Source organism: Pollicipes pollicipes, unplaced genomic scaffold (assembly GCF_011947565.3).
Source record: "Pollicipes pollicipes isolate AB1234 unplaced genomic scaffold, Ppol_2.1 Scaffold_4295;HRSCAF=5057_pilon_pilon_pilon, whole genome shotgun sequence".
Taxonomy (NCBI): Eukaryota; Metazoa; Arthropoda; class Thecostraca; order Pollicipedomorpha; family Pollicipedidae; genus Pollicipes; species Pollicipes pollicipes.
Window position 1 is genome coordinate 21,444,040 of NW_023596461.1, and position 20,590 is coordinate 21,464,629.

General features: G+C 54.7%; 2 protein-coding genes across 2 annotated transcripts in view; one reads left to right on the plus strand and one right to left on the minus strand.

The window, feature by feature from the left end:
* The window catches only part of LOC119097292 (uncharacterized), a 10,118-nt gene extending 5,202 nt beyond the window's left edge, over nt 1-4,916 (plus strand). Inside the window, exon 5 of the mRNA XM_037220340.1 lies at nt 4,815-4,916. Coding sequence (XP_037076235.1) covers nt 4,815-4,916 — 102 coding nt within the window. The remainder of the gene's footprint in view (nt 1-4,814) is intronic.
* Nucleotides 3,433-16,090, minus strand: LOC119097293 (TBC1 domain family member 25-like). Its single transcript, XM_037220341.1, is given in 13 exon segments — nt 3,433-5,646; nt 6,149-6,265; nt 6,342-6,514; nt 6,992-7,100; nt 7,762-7,890; nt 8,335-8,390; nt 8,392-8,467; nt 10,043-10,180; nt 10,542-10,729; nt 11,209-11,380; nt 11,666-11,761; nt 12,004-12,113; nt 15,756-16,090. Coding segments are annotated over 13 exon segments (1,806 nt in total). The 5' UTR covers nt 15,831-16,090; the 3' UTR covers nt 3,433-5,279.
* Nucleotides 16,091-20,590: the final 4,500 nt, after the last annotated feature.

Sequence of the window (20,590 nt, forward strand, 5' to 3'; positions counted from 1 at the left end):
TTTGAAGGCCCGACCATTGTAGAGATGTGGTGGGGGTGGCAGCCCATATTATGGGGCTCGGTCCAACATTCAGTTTCACTCCTGCAGACAACCATTATGTCGACGATGCTGTCCAAAAGAGCAGCTGGAGCAAGACTTCTTTGTCAGCGAGGCGCTTGGAGTGGTGGTTGTTGTCGTTTGGTGCTCGTCCTTTCAATATTACATGGCCTTGGCACATGGGGCTTGCATGTGGACCTGCATGCCAATATACTGCTTGCACAGCCTTGCAAGAAGGCACGAGTTTGAGACGGCATTCCTGTAGTATGTACAGTCAAATGCGCATATGTGCCTGATTAGCCAAAAATAAATGAATAAATAGATAAATAAATAAAATAAGGGCCAGCTTGTGTGAGGTTGTTTTATTCAGTTTCTCCAGATGCGATGAGCCAGAGTTGCCTGGTCGCTGTGCAACTTTGCAATGTTGTCCGTCGGATGGTGCAAGGATAGAACAACTTCGCACGAAAATTTGTGTAGAGTGGAACTGATTAAACTTTACTTGCAGTGAGCACTGCTCGTTGACCAAAGAAGGTAAAACAACCTAATATCTTCTGGCTTGGCTTTCCCTTATGCGCGTTTCCACCGGGCTCCGATCTAGGCCTCGGACAGACAAGGCCGTTTGCCGTGCTTGCTGAGCCTGCTATCGTCCTGCACAATCACATCCGCGTCACAGATTTGGGCCGTTTGCCGTGCCTGCTGAGCCTGCTGTCGTCCTGCGCCTCACATGCCGTGCCACAACTGAGGCCGTTTGCCGGTGCTTGTTGTTCTGCCGCCGTCCAGCACATCACATGCCGCGCCACAAACTGAGGCCGTTTGCCGTGCTTGTGTTCTGCCGCCGTCCAGCACATCACATGCCGCGCCACAAGGGGAATTTGTAGGGGCCGTTTGCCGTCGTCTTGTTGTGTGCTGCTAGCAGTCCTGCACATCATATGCTGCCACCACAGATTGGGGCCGTGGTGCCCCCCACCCCCCCCCCCCCCAGGTCAGTGGAGGGGGGGGGGGCGGGGCTGTTGGCCCAGCGCTGTGGCCCGGCCTGACTTCGGCCGGCCCGGCACGGTGGTTTGTGTGCTGTTAATGTGTTCGTGAGAGCACATCAACAAACCGTGTGGGCTGAGGTGTTCCCCGGTGTTTTGCGTGTTGCCTTTGCAACCGTGACTAATCTTCGCCGCTTGGTTCCGTGGGGTTGTGCGGCTATGTTGTTATTATGAACCTGAATGATCTTGAATGTACTGCGTAGTCTTTTTTGGTCTTATTTTATCCACGCGTGCAGACAGTCGATTATTTTGAATGTGTTGTGGTAGAAACGGGGCGGTTGTTCATGCTATTCAAATGCTTTTGTTTTTACTGTTTTAGCCACGCCGCTGTTTTATTTCCTTCGCAGGACATAGTTCGTGCGATCTGCGAATGCGACTTCCAGTACATCGTTCAAACGGAGAGGATGGATGAGGAGGTGCCGTGCGTGGCCAGGATGCTGGGCCTGAAAGAGGAAGCGAGAGCGCCTATCACTGTTCGGAATACCCGGCGCCATCACTACGACACCAAACAGATGGTGAAACAGATTAGTGACGAACAACTTGAAAACTTGCTCTTTGTTTATCGAATGGACATCATTCTTTTCAGTTGGTAATAGCAGTGATATGGCTCAAGGATGTTACTAGTGTCGATGGTTCAGCGGCCAGGATGCTGAGCTTGGAAGGGGAGGCAAGAGCGCTCATCATGGTTCAGAGCACCCGGCACTTCGTTGCCACACCAAACAGACAATTTTGCTCTGGGGTTTATCGTATTTGTATCATTTCCTTCAGTGGGTAGCAGTCAGCTGACTCAGGGATGAATGACGAGTGTCGTGGTCCAGGCGGGGTGGCGAAAACTTGCCCTCGGTTTATCGTGTGGACATAGTCCTCTTCAGTGGGTGGCAAGTGAACTGACTCAGGGGCATTATTGTGTCGTGGTTCAGCGGGGTGGCGAAAACTTGCCATCGGTTTATCGTGTGGACATAGTCCTCTTCAGTGGTGGCAGTGAACTGACTCAGGGGCATTGCTAGTGTCATGGTTCAGCGGGGGTGGCGAAAAACTTGCCCTCGGTTTATCGTGTGGACATAGTCCTCTAAGTGGGTGGCGGTGAACTGACTCAGGGGTATTACTTGCGTCGTGGTTGAGCAGTGTCACTGTAATTGGGATCGAGCAAAGGGGTTTGAATCACGATCATTTTGAATTGAACATTGGTCGATGATTCGACTATGGCAGGGACTGATTGATGGGGGATGATTGATGATTCGACTAGGCAGGGATCTCTGTTCCAATGCCAGCGATCTGTTGGCTACTGCCCGCCTGTGGAGGTAGGGCCTCTGTTGCAGCGCCAGCGGTCTGTTGGCTACTGCCCGCCTGTGGAGGTAGGGCCTCTGTTGCAGCGCCAGCGGTCTGTTGGCTACTGCCCGCCTGTGGAGGCAGTATGGTTGTTGGCTACTGCCTGCCTGCGGAGGCAGGTGTGTCAGTTGCAATGTCAGCGATCTGCTGGCTACTGCCCACCTGTGGAGGCAGGGGTCTTCGTTGCAATGTCAGTGGTCGATCACCTGTTTATGTATGCATCTCCCTGTGCCGGTCGAGTAATTTCTGGAAATATACGGCGGCGTTTTGTGACGTGTTCACCTTTCCCACTGCGCTTTATCAGCGCCTCAGGGGTTTCGCGCGACGACGCCCCGGCGGCGGACTAGGGGACAGCCGGGCCTGGACAATATGGCGACAGCACGTGTGTCGAACGCCACAGGTCGCGGTCGTCGCCCGCGGCGGCAGTACGGCCGGTTATGGGTGGGCAGTAGGATCGAGTGCGGTTTACCGGGCGCGGGTCGTGAGACGCGCGTCCGAACTGGTCATCCGATCCAGTAAACCGGACTGGTGTATGTGTCATTGGGGCTTTACGACGCGCTCAACTGCTGAGGCTATATGGCGTCGCCTGCCTCTCACCCACCTCTCATCTCACCCAAGCTCTCACCGACGAGGAAGGGCGGGCACCGCGGGGAATCGAACCTCGTACCTCTGGTTTCCCAGATGTGTAGTTAACGCAGACGCGTTAACCACTGCACTACCGTCATGTTTATCTCAGTCCAAGCTATGAACAAGCTGAGCTGCTAGACGCCTCAGGCCACACCCAAGTGGCGACGAACGCCCCACGCCGCCGCTCGGCCGTACAACTCCCGATGGATTGGCAGAAGAAGCGATCTAGGGAACTGCCGAAGTCCCCGTGAGGGGGTCGCTTGGCTGGCGTGCTGCGGTGGCGCACGGTACATGCCGCGTTTTTCTCTAGCGTATCGCACCTTCGAGGCGGACACCCAGTGGCCCGGCCCGTGTCTCCGCTCACGCAACCGCGGCCGGCCGCCCCCGACAGCCGGCAAACAACGCCTGAAAGACACACCATGTATTTCAGTCAATAAATACGAATAAATAGCTCCGAGGGCGACGCCACCACCCACGCCAGCCCCAGCCCGGCAAAACGGAACGGACCACCAACCACACACATTAACGGCACACCTCGAAACGACACGGGACGCCTGCGAAGCTAGCTAACGCGACCACCGTCCCGGCCGCCTGAATAACGCCGCCAGCCGCTCGCGAGCTACCCTCGCACTCTGCGGCGCGGAATGCATTGCACTTTGCGAGGCAAGGCGCGGGTGCCACGCGGCTCACCAGGCGACGCCTGGGGAGCAGATCCCACGCTGAACCTAGATGAGACTTGGACACGCAACACGCGTCGTACATAGTACGCATCTGGTCGAGTCCAGTAAACGCGGACGGCCAAAACCGACGGGCGTTTGGACCGAGTCGTGGGTTCTTTCCCAGCACGGCTTCTGCGGACCTCGCCTGTCTTCTGAATGCAGGAACTCAAACTGCGCGATGAGTCCGGCGCACTGGATTTCGACGATATGGACGAGGACAAATCTAGCTTTCATGCGCTGGGCAATGTGCTCGTCCTCCGCGCAATTTATCGTTTTCGACTTGCATCGTACCACCAAAGGTTTGCGGCGCCCTGGGCCCAGCAACCAGGGCGATGATAAAGCATGTTGGCAGCAGCCGCACAGGGTATGTATGGCGAGGTCTTGCCACATGCAGGCAACGGAATGATTCAAGTAGCCATCACAAATCGTTACGGGCCGGCGTAAAGAACAGGTTTGTATGAAGAACGGCATGCAAATTTAAAAACTAATTTTAGCTTGAAGTATATCGGATCGGCATCTTTGCGATTGGCCGCACCAAGACCGTCCCATGTTGTGCTCCCCGCCTTTAAAGCTATAAGGATTTTGGAGACGAAATCGGAGTGAGAATAATGACCATCGTATTGTCTCTTCACTCGATTAAACGTATGACAAATGAACTCCACAATAAACGAACATAGGAGACAAACGCTTAATATCAACGGACGACATACCGCGACGGAAGCAAACGCCGCGTCAAACTTTCCGCAACAGGCTTTTGCGGACTTGCGCCACACCATGATTTCAAACAAGCTAAGAATGAGCGTACCCGCAATGGAAATACATACTCAGACACCACGGAGGCGTGGTCGGAGAGCTCAGTGCCCGTGTGCTGACATGGCCGGGCACCATAGACGAAGCTGCGTGAACCCTGCTAATCACCGCCACCTGATGCGGGACTGGACCCTGCATATCGTTGGTCAAGACGCTCAGTGGTCCGCTGGAATGCTGAAGAACTGGCCGCCCGCGGTCAAGTCTGCCGCTTGTTTAAGCGCGGGGACTGGTGGCTGATCGCTCGCCGTCGTCTCGCGAGCTCGAGCAGGACCTCGACGCCCGCTGCCGACTCCACAGCCCGGGCCGCATTCCACCCAGCGTGCGGCGGGCCGTCCCCGCCGTCACCAGGCAGCAGGAATAGACGAATGTCGACTTCGGACTGCCCTCGCGGAGCTGAGAAACCGTTCCCCGACGCTCTCCGGAGCGACAAGGAACGGCTGATCAGCTACAGGCTTACGAGACTGCGAGACTCGAGCAAAACAGCGCAATCGTTGTGCCGGAAAGCACCGTCGCCAGAACGCACCCCCGCCGGCTTTCTCCGCCCCTGCGCCCCGAAGCGGCGCAGACCGCCGCCGCCCAGCCGGGGACCCACTCGGACGAGCTCGGACTCAGCCCACCCCACCCATTCGACCATCGATATCACATTCCTGCGGCTGGCGCGCCGCCCGCGCCGACCAGCCACGAGCCGGCCGGCGAGTCGTCTGCCAGAGCCGTCGGCTGAGCATCACACGCCCACATCCGCCCCGCCGGCCACCTCATCGCCCATGGCCACGCCCCAGTCCCGCTTCAGGTAGTCGGTGAACATCTTGCGCGCCTGATCGAGCGTGCGCGTCACGTCGTGCTTGCGCACCATCTTGTCGAACAGCATGGCCACCTCCTGGTAGTCGAGGCGGCGGCTCAGGATGATGTCGCGGTGCTGCTGCAGAAGGCTCAGGCAGAGGAAGATAAGGAAGGGGTTGCCGCCGCCCAACTCCTGCGGCGGCGGCAGGAGGGCGCGCGGCGCCGGCTCCGTTGAGTAGCCCACCGACGAGAGGGCGGCCTCGTCAGGCGCTTCGCCCGCCGCCGGCGCCGTGCCCAACCTCAGCGTCCTCCTCCAGGATCGGGTTCTCGAAAATGTCGACGGCGTCGGCGGCGGCGTGCTCGATGAAGCAGCTGGTGGAGCGTTCGAGCCGCTCGCGCTCGCGCCGCATCTCGGTCGCCGCCGGGCACTCGATTGAGCCGAAGTCAGACTCGTCCGACGGCGTGGCGGGCGTGGCGGGCGTGGCGGGTGAAGCGGCGGGCGAGGCGTCGGGCGCGGGAGGCGCGGCGGGCGCGGCGGCCGGCCCGCTCTCGCCGCTGGGCTCCAGCTCCAGCGTGAGCCCCGCGGCGGCGGCTGGCGCGTCAGTCGCCGGAACTCGGCCAGGTCGCGGATCAGCCGGCCCCCGGGCGGGCTCACCAGCTCCGGGTCCGACTGCAGGCGCCGCTCGCGCAGCAGCCCGCTCCTTGCGCGCCTGTCGTTCCTCCTCGCTGTGGGTGCGGCCGGCGGCCGCCGCCACCGCTGCGCCCGGCCGCCGCCCCGCCCCGGCCGCGATGCCGTCCAGGCTGTGCACGCGCTTGGAGGCGGCCATACCGGTGACGGCGGCCTCGCTGGAAGAGAACTCCTTCTTGAGCAGCGGACTGTTGCCGAGGCTGACGGTGCCCGAGCTTTGCCGGCGAATGGCGCACACCTTGCTGTAGGCGGTGGTGGGACGGCGCCGCAGCGCCCCCGGCTGCGGCCGCGCCGCCGGGGCCGGCGCGGCGGGCCGGCTCCGGCGGCGGCGTCCCCGTGTACCGCCGCTCGAACAGCTGCAGACCCTCGGCCGGACAGTCCGGTGGCAGCGAGGACCACAACACCTCCAGCATCCGTAAGGCATGGTCGAAGGCGAACTCCCGCTTCAGCTCCAGCAGCAGCCAGCGGTAGCAGAAGAGCAAGTCGTCGGCCTGCCGGGGGAGGGGGGGGGAGGGGCGGCACGTGAGACGGTCCTGGCGCGGAGCGCATGCGGGGTCCCCGGGTCAGACGCCGGCGCGCAACAAACGGTAGAGCCGTGGCCAGGGAGCACGGCCGACTATGCCACGCCGGTCCGTGACGGAGTGAGGTCAGCTGAGTGAATCAGACTTCACGATCTCAAGGCTATTTCGAAAACAGGTCGGGGCGGGGAAGGGCAGAAAGGACGCAACGCTTGAGTAATTGAAGAACAGTAGGCACGGATATAATGGCTTCACGCCAGGCCGTCAGTCGACACGAGACGAAAGTCATCAGACCAGATCCACCCAACGCGTCGCGGGACGTCCCATAGCTGCAAGGGGCCAACGACATTCAGACGGTTGGGGTCTGGGTCTGGGCCAGCCCACAGAGCACGGATGGTCCTGGCCGTTAGCGGCCCGCCGCACCGCCTCGGCCCGGCTCGCCGCGCTCACCTGCCTGTCCTTCAAGTACTCGAAGAACTCGGGGTCGTAGAACTGCAGCGCCTCCGTCAGATGCTGAAAACGCACCGTCATCGCCAGCCCATCCATGTCGAAGTTGGGCCTGTCGGCGGCCGGGGCCGGGCGTGAGCGCCGGCAATCCCGCTAAACTCCGGCCACGGCAACCCGACACGCCGCGTACGAACCAACCTCTCTTTCGCGCCTGGCGTGACGCCCAGAATAACTGCGTGGCCCGGCTGAGCCACCGGAACCGAGATTCGTGATGCACTTTGGGCGTAAGCCCAGAGTTTCGGACATACAGGTGTTTTGTTGCTGATTCAGTCACGTTGATGACTTTGGTGATTTGTGCTCCACAGTGGGGGAGCCGAGATAAACAAGGGAGGGGGTGCGGGGCACCCACGGCCGCTCATCAGGTACAGGCCTACAATCACGGCTGGTCACAACTGCAGCATTAGCACCAGCCTCCCAGCACACACATTATCATAGTGCCGACACACTGGCCAACCTCACAGGCACTCACGCACGAATACAACATGCTCTTCAGTAGTTCTACTGCACCGATCTTGCACTCAACCCCAGCTCCCGCACCCAACTATTCCTGACACACGCACACGCATACGCACACGTACACGTACACGCACACGCACAGCGATCCCTGTTCCACCACACGCATCGCCACAGCCCTCATGACGCAGCCCGTGACCGGCGCCGCCGCACCAGACACCGCCGCCGCCGGGCCAGGCCCAGGGCGGCGACGCACTCACTTGAGCCGGCGCATGAGGCCGCAGAAGCCGACGTACGCCTGCGCCTCGTTCTGCAGCACGTACAGCACTGGCGACACCAGGTCGCTCATGCCCTGGCAGTAGCCAACGGACGGGTGGTTGAGCGCGTACCTGTGCCGCGGACGCACGACGCGTAAGGTTGGCACGCGCCGCCCGACCGTCTGCTGCGTGGCACGGCCGTATAGTCCGCTCCAGCGGCGCTATGATCCGGACTGGTCATCGGTCGAGTACGTGACCAGACTGCTGCTACGGGTGAGTCAAGTTACAAAGGTTCCCAAACTCGACCGGATTCCTGCGACAATCGCTCAATGTTCAGCGTTAACGTCCTGGCTAAGGGGAGGGGGGGGGGGGTCATGGCTCGACGGCGCCACCGCCCTGGGCTACGTTCCTGGACCACCTCCGATCTCCAAAAGCAACCCCGGTCTCCAACAGAAATGTTATGGTTTAGCTAAATGCCCCTAGCCCGGTGGCCAACGGCGAGACGCCGCACATGTCCGGACATGCGTCTCGCGTGGCTGCCGTACAGGTCCGCCGAAGTCCGCGCGCGTCTCTCACGTGGTCAGGATGTTGAAGAGCGCGACGACGTTGATGTTGTCATCCCCACCGGCAAAAGAAGGGAAGGTGGCGGTCTGTGCGCAGCACGTCCTTCTTCACCATGTTGGTGCTCATGCTGGATCTCCTCCGTGATCTGAGATCAGGTGAGATCAGGTCACGTCAGGTCAGATCAGGCCAAATGAGATCACATGGGATGACGTGACGTTGCAACCACCGTATGGCGGGCGCCTCGACCTGAGCATCGGTCATGACCGGCGCCACTCAGGTGACACATCGGTTATGACCGGCGCCACTTCGGTGACACATCGGTGATGACCGGCGCCACTCAGGTGACACATCGGTTATGACCGGCGCCACTTCGGTGACACATCGGTGATGACCGGCGCCACTCAGGTGACACATCGGTTATGACCGGCGCCACTCAGGTGACACATCGGTCATGACCGGCGCCACTCAGGTGACACATCGGTTATGACCGGCGCCACTTCGGTGACACATCGGTGATGACCGGCGCCACTCAGGTGACACAATCGGTTATGACCGGCGCCACTCAGTGTGACACATCGGTTATGACCGGCGCCACTCAGGTGACACATCGTTACGACCGGCGCCACTCAGGTGACACATCGGTTATGACTGGCGCCACTCAGGTGACACATTCGGTCATGACCGGCGCCACTCAGGTGACACATCGGTTATGACCGGCGCCACTCAGGTGACACATCGGTTATGACCGGCGCCACTCAGGTGACACATCGGTTATGACCGGCGCCACTCAGGTGACACATCGGTTATGACCGGCGCCACTCAGGTGACACATCGGTTACGACCGGCGCCACTAAGGTGACACATCGGTGATGACCGGCGCCACTCAGGTGACACATCGGTTACGACCGGCGCCACTCAGGTGACACATCGGTGATGACCGGCGCCACTCAGGTGACGCATCTGCAGCCGGAAATGCATTTGCCTGGCAATACTGTTTCCAACCGCAAGGCGTCTGACTTCGCAAGGGCAAGGATGAGATAAGACGGCAAGACGGCAAGGGTGGGATAGCCAAAGCAAGATCGGGTGGGGAAAAGCAAGAGAGCGAGAGCGAGAGCGAGAGCGAGAGCGGGAGCGGGAGCGGGAGCGGGAGCGGGAGCGGGAGCGGGAGCGGGAGCGGGAGCGGGAGCGGGAGCGGGAGCGGGAGCGGGAGCGGGAGCGGGAGCGGGAGCGGGAGCGGGAGCGGGAGCGGGAGCGGGAGCGGGAGCGGGAGCGGAGCGGGAGCGGCGGGAGCGGGAGCGGGAGCGGGAGCGGGAGCGGGAGCGGGAGCGGAGCGGGAGCGGGAGCGGGAGCGGGAGCGGGAGCGTAGCGGGAGCGGGAGCGGAGCGGGAGCGGGAGCGGGAGCGGGAGCGGGAGCGGGAGCGGGAGCGGGAGCGGGAGCGGAGCGGGAGCGGGAGCGGGAGCGGGAGCGGGAGCGAGCGGGAGCGGGAGCGGGAGCGGGAGCGGAGCGGGAGCGGGAGCGGAGCGGAGCGGGAGCGGGAGCGGGAGCGGGAGCGGGATCGAAGAGCGTAGAGAGAGAGAGAGAGAGAGAGAGAAGAGGAGTGAGAGAAGAGAGAGAGATAGAGAGCTCGAGAGGCGACGAGAGCCTCGGTAGATAGAGAGAGAGAGAGAGAGAGAGAGTAGAGGAGAGAAGGAGACGAGAGAGAGAGAGAGAGATGCCCACCTGCCCTCCTGCACCATCTTCATCCAGCAGTCGCGCAGCTCCCTGTATTCGGTGGACTTCTGCTTCACGTACTCGATCCTCTCCCGGGCCGTCATGCCCTCCGGGTAGATGTTCAGCAGGTGCTTCCACACCACCTTCCTGAGATAACGATAAGTCACTGTCGATGCACGCAAACGTACAAAGACAGATTGAATTTGGGGGTCTCAGATCCCACGCTGGATGATACTTGCGAGCCTGTGAAATGCTCGACACAACCGCGAACCAGGGACAGCCATTGTTACCTGGAGACCAGTAACCGCGACCGCCATATTATCAGTAGCCCCATCTTCCTTGCTGATATGGCCAGCGTGGACGGCCGAGCAATACTACAGAAGCCAAACGGCAGCTGACGAGTTCTGAACATCCCACCCCGAACACGAAACCCGTACGTGAAAAACTGATTCACTCACGCACGCGTCGGAAGCGCTCGCCGCACCGCAGTCACCCAGCGGCGACTCACCGCAGCGTGGGTACCACGCCGCCCCGGTAGATGGCGACGCGGAGCTCCTTGGGCTGCACCAGCCGGCCGACCGTATCCAGGTAGTTGTGGAACTCTGTGTCGGTGAGCGGCGGCGCAGCGGCCGGCGCGCTCGCCCTCTCGTCGCCCATGTTGAGCGCGCGCGACATCAAACTGAACGTGTTCTGCACCTGGCGACGGCAGACGACGGTCAAAGGAAACTCACGGACGCATGGCCAGGCACGCGTGCGGCGGATTATGATCACCGGACGCCTTTGCGTTAGAGGAAGAGGCGAACTTTAGCGCGGGCCTCTTAAAGCATATGATGATAGAGGTGCAAAGTGACAACACCTGACACTTCTTGCTTGAGTCACATTCCGTGCGGTTCACACGACACAGCCCCGGCGCTGCTGCGCTAATCCTGGTTTGAAACAGCCAACACACTCGGTGAGCCACGGTACCGAGCCCATCTCATGTTCGCCGCCTGCACGCCTGACTTGCCACCTGCGACTCTGCGGCTGCGGCCCCAGGTGTTTTCACGCATCGCAAAGCACGGCGCTAATACCTGTACGCCTGGGTGAACTCCTCTGCCTCCCACAATTGGTCGCGCACACCCCTGTGGCCTTCGAAGCCGGCCAAGTGCGGCGGCTGACGGCCGCGCACCCCGCACCTGGTTGAGCACGCTGCCGAGTCCGAGCAGCCGGCCGGGCGCCGGCAGGGGGCGCAGCTCGGCCGAAGGCTTGCGCAGCTGGGTCAGGTCCAGGCCGGCCTCCGGCTCCCAGCCGCCGCTCACGTCGAACGGACGCACCTCCAGCCGCAGGTTCAGGTACGGGTCGGAGGCGCTGCCGACGGCGCAGCGCGCGGTCACCGTATGCACGCGGCGGTCTGGCGTTCATGGTCGGCCGGAATGCGGCCGGATTAAGTGGCGGCGCCGGTGGGCAGGCGGCGTATGTTTCACTGGAGCTTTGTGTGGTTGACATGCTCATGTTGTTAGCTACGGTGATCAATGGCAGAATACATTAAACAGAAACTACTTAAATTTATGTAAAAAATAACAGCTTAAACATTTCATAAGAGTAGGTAATGCAACACAAATAATGGGCAGTCCTGTTACTCAGCGTCCTTACCTGAGAAAGGCCGCATCAAGGTCCCAGTCCGACAGCAAAGCCAGGAATGTTTCTTCTCCAAAGTCATCAATAGCCATGTAGGTTATGGCGAATTCCCTGTTGACAAGCATCAATAAACAGTCATGTCAAATACAACCAGAAACATAAGGCCGCAAATAATTATCCCCTAAAGTGATCAACAAAGCCCAATGAATTCCTAGCTTTTTGTAACGTGACTACAATACGGACCATGAGAGAAGACTTGCAAAAAACAGATTTGCCGCTCAATGAATTCTAGCTGCACGTCCCTAGAACACACCACCGTCACGTGTTGGTCCTGCGACACCGCGCCAAGTTACCCTTTCAGTTCGAATGCTCTGGAGAGGAGGCATCTGAGAATGCTGTATGTGGTGATCTGCGGGTCGACGCTGAACTTGCGGTACTCGGGCTCCTGGTCATCCTCATATTTCTGCAAACAAACAAGTAATCAGCACGGCTAAAACGGCGACATCGCATAACATTATACTGGATATGATAAATAAATCATCAACTAGTTACAATGTATGTTCAGCGAGCTTTTGTGACAGAGGTAAATGTTGGATTAAACATGTAGCCACCGCCCCTTCCTCTGCATGGCAGGCAGCAAACAGACTTACTTGGTCATTTGAGCTATTCTTTTAAGCATAGCTGACTTTCAATAATACCAGGAGACACTGGTTAACCAAATGTATGAACAAATCATTCCGATCGATTACAAGAAAGCTCGTCGTTTCAAGGCGGCGGTCATGGTCAGGCAACCACGCGCCAACGCCCGGCGTTGCAGCCCCCATCCGCCGCGCGGCGTCGGCCTCGCAACCACACACGGCAGCAGTCGACGGCCAGGCGGCAATGACCACCCATCGGAAACAAGTACTTCCAACGCGTTGTGACATCAATCGAAATACGCGTTTAAGATATCCTGGGCGGTTTCACCAGTGTGATTTGCAGACTGATGCTTGGGACGGAATACCACGCGCAGCACCGCGAACTCGCGAACTCGCCATTACGCAATGCAATGACATAATCGCTCTTGCTCGTGCTGCCTCAACTGCTAATTCCGTTCCGGAAATATTAACTCCAAATTTCCACAGGTCAAATGTTTTGGCTAGGGGCTAAAGAGCATACAGACCCATCCAGGGGTCCTTCCAGCTGCCATTCAGGCGATACAGGGACGGTAGCCCACTGGTCAGTATGGAGACCCTCAGAGGGATACATAATACACTGGTCCCCCTCCCTGATGCGGCAGGCCCCCTGGCCAGAACATCTGGAAACGGATCGACACAGGATTCTTCACTGCTGCAAAAGTGTCCCTTATTGACGAAGGGAGTTCAATTACTGTTACCGAGACAGCAACTGTTCTGAATGTGACAGGTGAGTTACACCAAAATATTGTTGTTTTTCTATTGTTACACAATATCTTCTGAAAAATGGAACATGGAATAATATGGTCAGCAGGATGACAAATGAAACTATCATAAATTTCATATGTGGTTACTTGGAGCATACCCAAGACATCAATTAGTGACAAAATATGCATTAATTTGTTTGCAGCTAGGTCTTAAAAACAAAGTTGTGATTATTGTACGGAAATGAAAGAATAACAAAAGCCTTGATCAATGAACTAAAGAGAAGATAAAATAAACACTGAAGCAAGTTTTCTTGTATTCTCCTAGAAGCATCAATGGGTTTCAACATTCATTGCACTGTATGAACATAGTTAAAAATAATAAAGTTAATCAGATATAACTATCAAAGAATAAGGACAGGCAAATACACTCTACAACATGGAGGGCAGTTGTGCATCAGGCTTCTACACTCTCCAAAATATAGGGTGGCTAGAGACTTGGTCAAACACCCTCCAAAACCAAGGCTGGGTACAGTGGCCATCAACAACCTCCAAAAATAATAGCTACTGATGCAAAGTTCTTGCCAAGTTTCCAACATGGCCTTCAGTGATCAATGGAGTGCTGTGTGTGATGCCCCACCCACCCAGTGATGCCCATGCAGCATGTTTGGAGTTTAGGGCACATAGACTGCAAATGCTCACACTAGCTTTATGACACTACAGCACCAATTTGGGCTGGCATTGGCAGCATACACGGAAATATTGTCTTTTCCTAGTTGATTGATGCATCTGTAAGCAGCACCCTTACCATGTCAGGGTGATTAATCATGCATCAATGTATCATCTGTTTCAAACTCAACCAATTCTGAGTAAAAGGATGAGAAGTGAGCACTGGTCATGTCCAATAAGCACTACTTTGTGGGCATCACTTGATATTCTTGTTATATGCTGGAGGTGGGCAAGTGCAGTCGCCAGGTGTAGTGGTCAGAGATGCGGCCCTGGAGGAGGGGTGGGGAGGCAGGAAGCTGATAGGCCTGCATTGATGGCTTTAACAGCACTGACAGCTCATTTGGTAATGTTATGATCAGTGCTCCCTGAGCTCTGCCCCCCCCCCCCCCTTCACACATACGGAGTAACCTATCTGTGTGTAGATGTTGTTTGGGCATTACGGCACTGACTCAGCTTCTAACTTCCTCTGCAGTTGGCAAAGCAGTTTGAGTACCAGACAGAAATGGCCATAGAAGTCACCTGTCACAATGTGATCACCTCAGTCATCACCTAAGAACAGCTCATTAAAACTCAGCAAAATGGTCCAGATTATGTGTCTAAATGCTAAATGTAACAATGGTATGAGTCTTGGTAACTGACTGTCAACTCTTTAACCCTTTGTTAATTGGTGAATTTTGCATTGAACACACTAATTGCCAGATGGTACACAATGTTTTTGCCAAAGCTGAATATGCAGGGCTTGACCTGAAAACCTAGTTCCTCACAGTTTAGCTTGAAACATGAAACCTCCTCAGAACATGTGCCTCTTACCAGCACATGAGCCAGCTAAGCAGGTCATCATTATGTAGATCATGCCAGTGGCCAAGGGGTAAAGGCATTCACTGCCAGTGCTGCTGATCTGGAGAGCTCAGGGTGCATGCCATGCAGGCAAATTTGGGCAAAATCATCAGATTTTGGCCTTTACAAGAGAAATGGCAAAGATGTGGACAACAGATAAAAAAATGAAGTGGTGTCTTGGGTGGGGCCAAAGTCATACAAACAGATCAGTGGAGCTGAATGATGGTCCTTGAAATCCCAATATCAAATCAAGCACAGCATATCAATTATGGGGTTCAACAGTCCTATGATATGATAAGCCATCTCCACACCCACTTCAAATCTTTCTATGACTACCTGGTGATCTGACCTTGTCTGTTCTGTAAACTGGCCTGCTGGCATAGGTGGTGTTTGAGCTGAGATTTTGTGGGGATTTTTATATGTTCACACTTGCTAACCCCAGGACTGTAAGTGTGTGTAATGCTGGGAACAATAACATACCCAACATTTTAGGATGGTGCAAACCTGGTGTACATACACCTTCCTTTTTGGCTGGATCTGTGCCTGATGCACACCCACCATATGTATTTGTGTCCATCCACTTTGTAAGAATTAATTATTGAAAACAACAGCATGTATATGTCATTAAGTAATGAATGGTTAAGCTGGTCAAAAAGGTAAAATTGCATTCAGTTAATAGTGTTGATAATTTCCAATCTTGCTAAATGTTGCCAGGATGTGGTGATTATATGCAATGACAACATGTGTTGGGTATTCCACATCATGTCTCTCTCTAGGCACATACAAAGTGCAATCATTTTCAAGGAAGAACATGTCAAATTGGGTCATTTCAATGTTTAATACCTGCAAATGATGGTTCCTTCATTTGCCAGTTTTATTATAGACAGATTTTTTTAAATGAAAGGAGCTCCTATCATATGAACAGTACATTTTGTCTCATATCACAATCACAATAATTAGACATCATAATTCAACTGACCTGGAACAGCTGCACCCTCCACAAAGGAAAAAACGATGCATAAATACCCGTAAATCACTTCTTACCAAGACAGTGCTGAAATTGCACCAGTGCTGCAGTTACATCCCAACATCTAGTATCCCTCGCAATTATTTTTCACAGAGGGCCACATGCTTTATATGTAGCTGGGAGAGTAAGCTTACCTTGACTTTAATTCGCACAGCCTCTCTGTTCGGGTAGCCTAAAGTGGAAATCGTTCTTGAGCCGTCCCTTGACATCTTGTATTCGACTCAAGCCTCAATGAAACAGTCCTATTCTATACCCCATCGCGGCACACTGCCATTCTACCCCGTCTCTTTCAACTGTCAGCTCAATATGTTGCCCCATGATTCCAATGCCCATCCAAGCTTTACCCCATCACTCCCCGCTGCTTGGAAACGGAGAATGCATTCGGCCTTGATATCCCCACAGACTATCGTTGACTTGGGATGTTTTCGCACATATTTAAATATTGACTTGTTTGAGCATGAACGACTGAAAATACACCACGGGCGTGGTGTATGCAATTTAAAGCTACTGCTTCCCGCACTACGGGTTTACGCGCAGGCACAAATTTGCCAGCAAGCCCGATCAGTCGAATAGATCCGTAAAATCATCGCCGGCTCTCAAATTGGGAAATGATCAAGCACAGCGGCGTCGTTCCGTGTAATGAGTTGAGAGGAGGGGCTGAACAGCGAAAAATGACTTAACCCATATATCAATGAACCAATATATATATATATATATATATATATATATATATATATATATATATATATATATATATATATATATATATATATATATATACTCCTCGATTTGGGCCCCCGCCTTCTCGAAGTTGTGAAGGCTGGAACCCAAGGGGAAGGGGGAGGGGTGCCAAGCACCGCCCTCCTCAACTGAATAGGAAACTAACGTTCGCCAAGAGGGGGGGGGGGGAGGGCACGAAAAATCATGGGTCCCTCGGTGGAGTTTGGGGCCCTCCCCAAAAATTATTGCATTCCGGCCATTCAATCTTCAGATTTTTAGGAAGGATGTTTGGTATGAGGGAACCCAAAATCCTATGTACATAAAAAGAAAACTTGACATGCTGCGTATGTGCATATGTACAGGAGAGCGTTCATTTTCTCCAGTTAGTCGGGGCATCCTGTCATTTCTAAGGCTAGAATTTTGGAGAAGACATGGCCAAATGTGCTTATAGGCTGAGTGTTAAATGCCATCAAAATCACACACAACACCTGATTCCAAGGAAATTTGCGGCCAGCCGGCTGGACGATGTGATCAGCTGATGGCTGATGACTAATCCAGAGTTTTTGCTTGGATTGTTATGAAGGAATACAGAACATCGCGGCATTCAAAATGTGTTAAGTTGGTGCACAATTATAACAAATGTAACAACTTCAATGACCAACGGAAATGACATGAACGACGTCGGCGGCGCGTAAAATTATCTTCGCCAAATCCACGTAAAAATTCTTTGGCGCATATTCCACTGTCGCTCTAAGGCTGAGGCCCCAACGGAGATCGTCACCGCGTGAACCTCGGACATGTGTACATGAAGTGATATAGCCAGGCCCGCACACCAGAGCAGACGCAACGTCCTGGCGCCCGCAAGCACATGTGGGGCTTTCGGTAACGGAGTAAGATCCCTCTGACTTCATCGGAAGAGCCCACGACCAATGTGGAGGGCCCTACAGCGATCAAGAGTGTCTCAGCCGGTCAACCCATTTGACGGATTATCACACCACCTAACCTTCGTAACCACCAATGAATTATGACACGTCATGTTCGAAACACCTAATGCATCGCAACTACTAATGTATCATGAATCTCCAATGTGTCGCAGACCCTAAAGTATCATAACACCTAAAGTTCGTAAATCCCAACGTACTGCAAAGCCCTAATCTCCATAATCTCTAATATACCACACTCCTAGATGTTACCTGATGTTTTGTAAAACCTAGTGCATCAAATTAGAAAGGACCCCGACAGGAGTGAAAGGTCCTACGCAAATGAATTCAAAGGGAAAGTGCCCTGGATCAATGTAGAGGGCCCCTGAGCATCGAGTGCTTCGGTGTGTTAATTTAAATGGGTCCCAGCAACAGCGCACGATCTTGCGACCATATGAAAAGAACCCGAAACAAGTGTAAAGCTTCCCAGAGCAACAGAGAATACCTGGTCATTCCCTCAAAGGGAATGCCCCACACATGAGGATATGAACGGAATCATCAAATGTGATGAAATGGGCTCACTTGTAGCAATTTATATTCTAAGGGCAAAAGACCACCCTAGACAACGCAGTTTCTCTATTTATAACTATGCTCCTGAGTGCGCTATCGTTTCATAGCGGCCTGGAACGGTCGTAGGATGACAGAGGAGTGACTGCCAAACTGTGTGTGCGATATTACCTGATGTGGACGGACCGGAACGATCGCGTATGCCCGGTTAAAAGATGGGCGCCCGAGATGGGGTCCTCGGCTTTGAGTCGGTATAGTCCTGAGGACCCACTTCCCAAGCAGCGGCAAGGCCGGGCAGATGATTTACACTGGCCGGGGCTTCTGTATCAATCAGGGGTCGACAGTGCCCAACAAGGGGCCAAATATTGGCAAGGGGTACTGTGTTACTAAGGGGTCCCGAGTCAACCAAGGGCAATCCTCGATGAGACCCGAAGAGGGGCCCGGGTGCTCACCGGAACCAACGATCAAGGGCCTGATTTGAGGCTATAAGGGACCGAAGGGCTGGATGTAGGTCACATAAACGACCCCTGCCCCCGTAGGGCCGTGACCTGAAATATCAGGCAAAAGGCATCTTGCGCCGATTGACGGCCCCTAAGATAATGCGGGCGTCCGTGTCGGCCAGGGACCACTAACGCCAAACAGTTGACTCCGTGTCGGCCTGAGCCCAGGGGGCTCGTTTCCCAAGTAGAAGCCGGGCCGAGGCCCATGATTTACATTGTTGTGGCTCTGAAACAATGATCAAGGCCCTGTGTCGGTCAGGGGCTCACAGTGCCCTTGGAGTCATCCGTCAGAAACAGGAGTCATCCGTCGGCAAACGGTCTGTGAATCGGTACGTCTTTTCGGCAAGCCTTGTAATAGCCAAACAAATAATTGGCAAAGAAGTGCAAAGAGGTGCCGAAACAATGTACATAATGTAACTGAACAAGCAATTCGTACCCACAGTTTAGTGCACATCTTGCCACAAGTCAATATTTGCCACAAACAGATTCAGGCGTCCCAAACGAGAAACTTAAGCGATCCTTAAAATGACCATGATGCAATGAGAAGCAGGTCCAGTAGAAATAAATGAACTAAGATGACAAGGTATGTCTTAGTTTACGATTTGTTCAAACCCCTAAATTAGAGAGATAAAGAAATTGTTTACGAAATAACGACTTCCCATTTCACGCACATGTGAAACTGCAGCTTTATAATGCTAGAATCGGATGTAATTCATAGAACATCTGGGCTTCACGGTCTGATATAGTCACTGGAAATAGGTCGCCTTTGTCGTTCATGGAGGGTGGTCCGAGACTCAAAAAGATACTTTTGGATAAATTGGCATGGCCTGGTACGAACAGATCAGAGAGACGTGTACACTTGATATGTCTTAAGGGGTGGCGGCAACCGAAAAAATATAGCACAAGCACTTGCAGAAAGCACCTGCACCTAAAAGTGTAATCAAACTGACAATACTCACGAGCAATGTCGATGGATAGTGGAACAAAGTAGGTAAAGGTCGGTGACCGGCCGAGTCAGCTGAGTTTTTGGACAGCCACCAGCGGGCCATGTGCCCCGATGCGCACCGCGCCGACTCTTGCAGGGGGCTTAGTTTCTGTTCAGTTGGGGCACCTAAAGACCACTGCACACTTTGAAAAGGGAAGTGGGCCCAACCATGAATGAAACCCTGTTTTTGGGGAGCACTTTAGGGGTAGGGTTTCGCTGTTTTTCCTTACTTCCCCCCCTCCCCTAAGTCTTTTTTGCGAACTATGTGCCTCTGCGCAATTGAATATGCTCCGCGTTGTAGGAGAGGCCATCCAGCGTCTGCTGCATTACTGTGAGATCGAAGCCCTTCGCTCCATGTCATACCAAGGTAGCACGCGCCAGGACCGGTCTGTGATAGGACGCGCCTCGGGTTACGGCCCCCAGTCACCCACCCCGAGGTGACCGGCCCTCGCTCAGCCGACGGGTCGGAGAGAACGTCTGCCAAACAACTACAACTACGAAGGCGGCCAGCCGCGTGACCCACGCGTGAAGGGATGCGAAACGTGTGACCGCGGCTTGTGTGTGGCATTGCAACGCCCACGTGTGTGCCACGCATCCACCCCACGTGTGTCCTGAATACCCGGAAGGCAATGTTTCTGCCACCGTCTTCCAGGGACACGTGCACAGGGTGTACGCGTCAGTGATCTGAGAGTGGGCACGTGTGGACCAGTATATATTGTGAGTCTGCCCATTGCAATACAACCAGTGTCCGCTCATCAGCTTTTGGCGCAATATCCTCCAATATACCCGACCACATCACTCAGCAACTCACTAGATGAATGCCTGTACGTCAAATTTCGCACTTGAGCTCCCGACTTGGTATGTACACTGTGGCCGACATATACAGCTGCGCTGAGGGCACGTGCTCACTCCCTGCCAAGGGGTGTGGTGCCTACACGTGGCTAAAAGTTGAAGGAAATCTTTATCCAGGGAGACTAGTGGAAATAGGAAAATCGTGAGCATACTGACTCGATGCTGCTCTACATTACACAACATCTGGTGTGTCTACGGCGAGCTCAACTCAGTTTTCACTCCTTTTTGTTGGTTCTCTCATTGTGCAATTCTGTACACACCCTTGTATATAAACAGGCAATGTGGTACCGATGGTGCAGTTACCTATTCAGTTGGGGATGCTTTAGTCCCTCCCCCCCCCCCCCCGCCAACTTGAGTTCCAGCCCTCTCCCCAAACTGTGAGAGAGAGTTAGGAGGGTGAAATCAATGAGCGAAATTGAAGGGGA